A 1,427-nucleotide genomic window follows, 5' to 3' on the forward strand; every position below is an offset into this window, starting at 1 on the left:
CACGGTTCTTGCATCGCACTTCACTGGAACATTCCTGGTGGTACATCGTCATGCGACATCGCCCGGCGCGTCGCGTGCAACGCTCAAGGCATAGACGACGACTTGAACACCAGGTCAGTCGCCAAGTCATCTCGAAAAAAAGTTACATGTCACAGTTCACTGGCGTGTCCACGCGGTTTATGTTTGTTCTCTGCTGCTTCCGACAACACACGGCCCAGAGGACAAAGAGGCCTCGAGGCTCGCCACAGCCACGCACCCACCCGCGCGCCTCTGCTCAGCTCCTCCCCTCCCCGACTCCCCGTTGACCCACCAACGAACCCTGCTTCTCCTCCGCCGCCGGCCCGCCATGTCCGATAGCGCCCACCGCGAGAAATCCTGCTGCGGCAGCCTGTTCACCTTCCTCGTCGCCGCCGGCTTCGTCATCCTCATCTACTGGGCCATCTTCCAGCCGCACCACATCCGCGCGACGGTCAGCTCCGCCACGCTCGCCAACCTCACAGTGGCCCCCGACAACGCCACCGTCTCCTACCGCCTCACCGTCGGGCTCGAGCTCTACAACCCCAGCCTCCGCGTGCCCATCTACTACGACGCCCTCGACGCCGAGCTCCGCGCCGGCGGCGGCGGGGCCTCCCTCCGCGGCCCCGCTGCCCGCGTCGCCTCCTCGCCGGCGGAGTTCCTGCAGCGCAGGAAGAGCGCCGACACGGTGAGGCTGGAGTTCGACGGGAGCAGCGGCGTCGGCGTCCCCGGCGACGTCGCCGGGGAGCTGGCGAGGGAGGCGGCCGCCGGGGTCGTGAGCTTTGAGGTGGACGTGGATGCGCGGGTGCGCTACAGGTTCGCCAGCATCAAGATCCGCCAGAAGCCGAGGATTTGGTGCTGGCTGACGGTTCTGGTCAAGCCGGAGGGTGGCGTCGGTTTCGGCGGCGCTCTGGCCTCCGGCGACCGCTGTAGCGTCAAGTACTGATGAAGTTTCTTGGGCGGTTCTCTGACTCTGGCAGTCTGGCTGGAGTCATCTTGTTTGGAGATCCCTCGGTGTCCCGGTTTGATGTTGGTTTCATTTTTGCAAATATTCGTATTGTTCGTGTGATGTGTATCAACATTTCTGTAGGATTGTTTGACTATCATTGAATATTGATTGCATTCTTGGGGGTAAATTCATGAGAATGTATCTGGCGACCATTCCCCATGAGGAAATCAGTAGCGATAACCATGTTTACCACAGATGAAAAACAGCCGATCGACCAAATCAGGAACTACTACACGTTCTCCCTCCGTTTCTTTTTAGTCCGCGTATAAGGTTTGGTCAAAGTCAATCTTTGTAGAGTTTGACTAACTTTATATTAAAAAATATAAACATTCATAATATGAAATCAATATTACCAGATGCACCATGAAACGTATTTTCATACTATATAGTTTTAGTATTGTAG

The 1,427-nt window shown here is 57.2% G+C and overlaps 1 protein-coding gene across 1 annotated transcript; it reads left to right on the forward strand.

Moving 5' to 3' along the window:
* Positions 1 to 200: 200 nt before the first annotated feature.
* LOC109734675 (NDR1/HIN1-like protein 3) lies at positions 201 to 1,151 on the forward strand. The gene has a single exon (XM_020293875.4). It carries the CDS (start codon positions 347 to 349, stop codon positions 959 to 961), a length of 615 nt encoding a protein of 204 aa, XP_020149464.1. The 5' UTR covers positions 201 to 346; the 3' UTR covers positions 962 to 1,151.
* The last annotated feature ends 276 nt before the right edge of the window (positions 1,152 to 1,427 follow it).

This window comes from Aegilops tauschii, chromosome 6 (genome assembly GCF_002575655.3).
Source record: "Aegilops tauschii subsp. strangulata cultivar AL8/78 chromosome 6, Aet v6.0, whole genome shotgun sequence".
Taxonomy (NCBI): Eukaryota; Viridiplantae; Streptophyta; class Magnoliopsida; order Poales; family Poaceae; genus Aegilops; species Aegilops tauschii.

Bases quoted from the DNA above. Each gene is read 5' to 3' on its own strand.
- LOC109734675 (XM_020293875.4), top strand. From the start codon at position 347: ATGTCCGATAGCGCCCACCGCGAGAAATCCTGCTGCGGCAGCCTGTTC.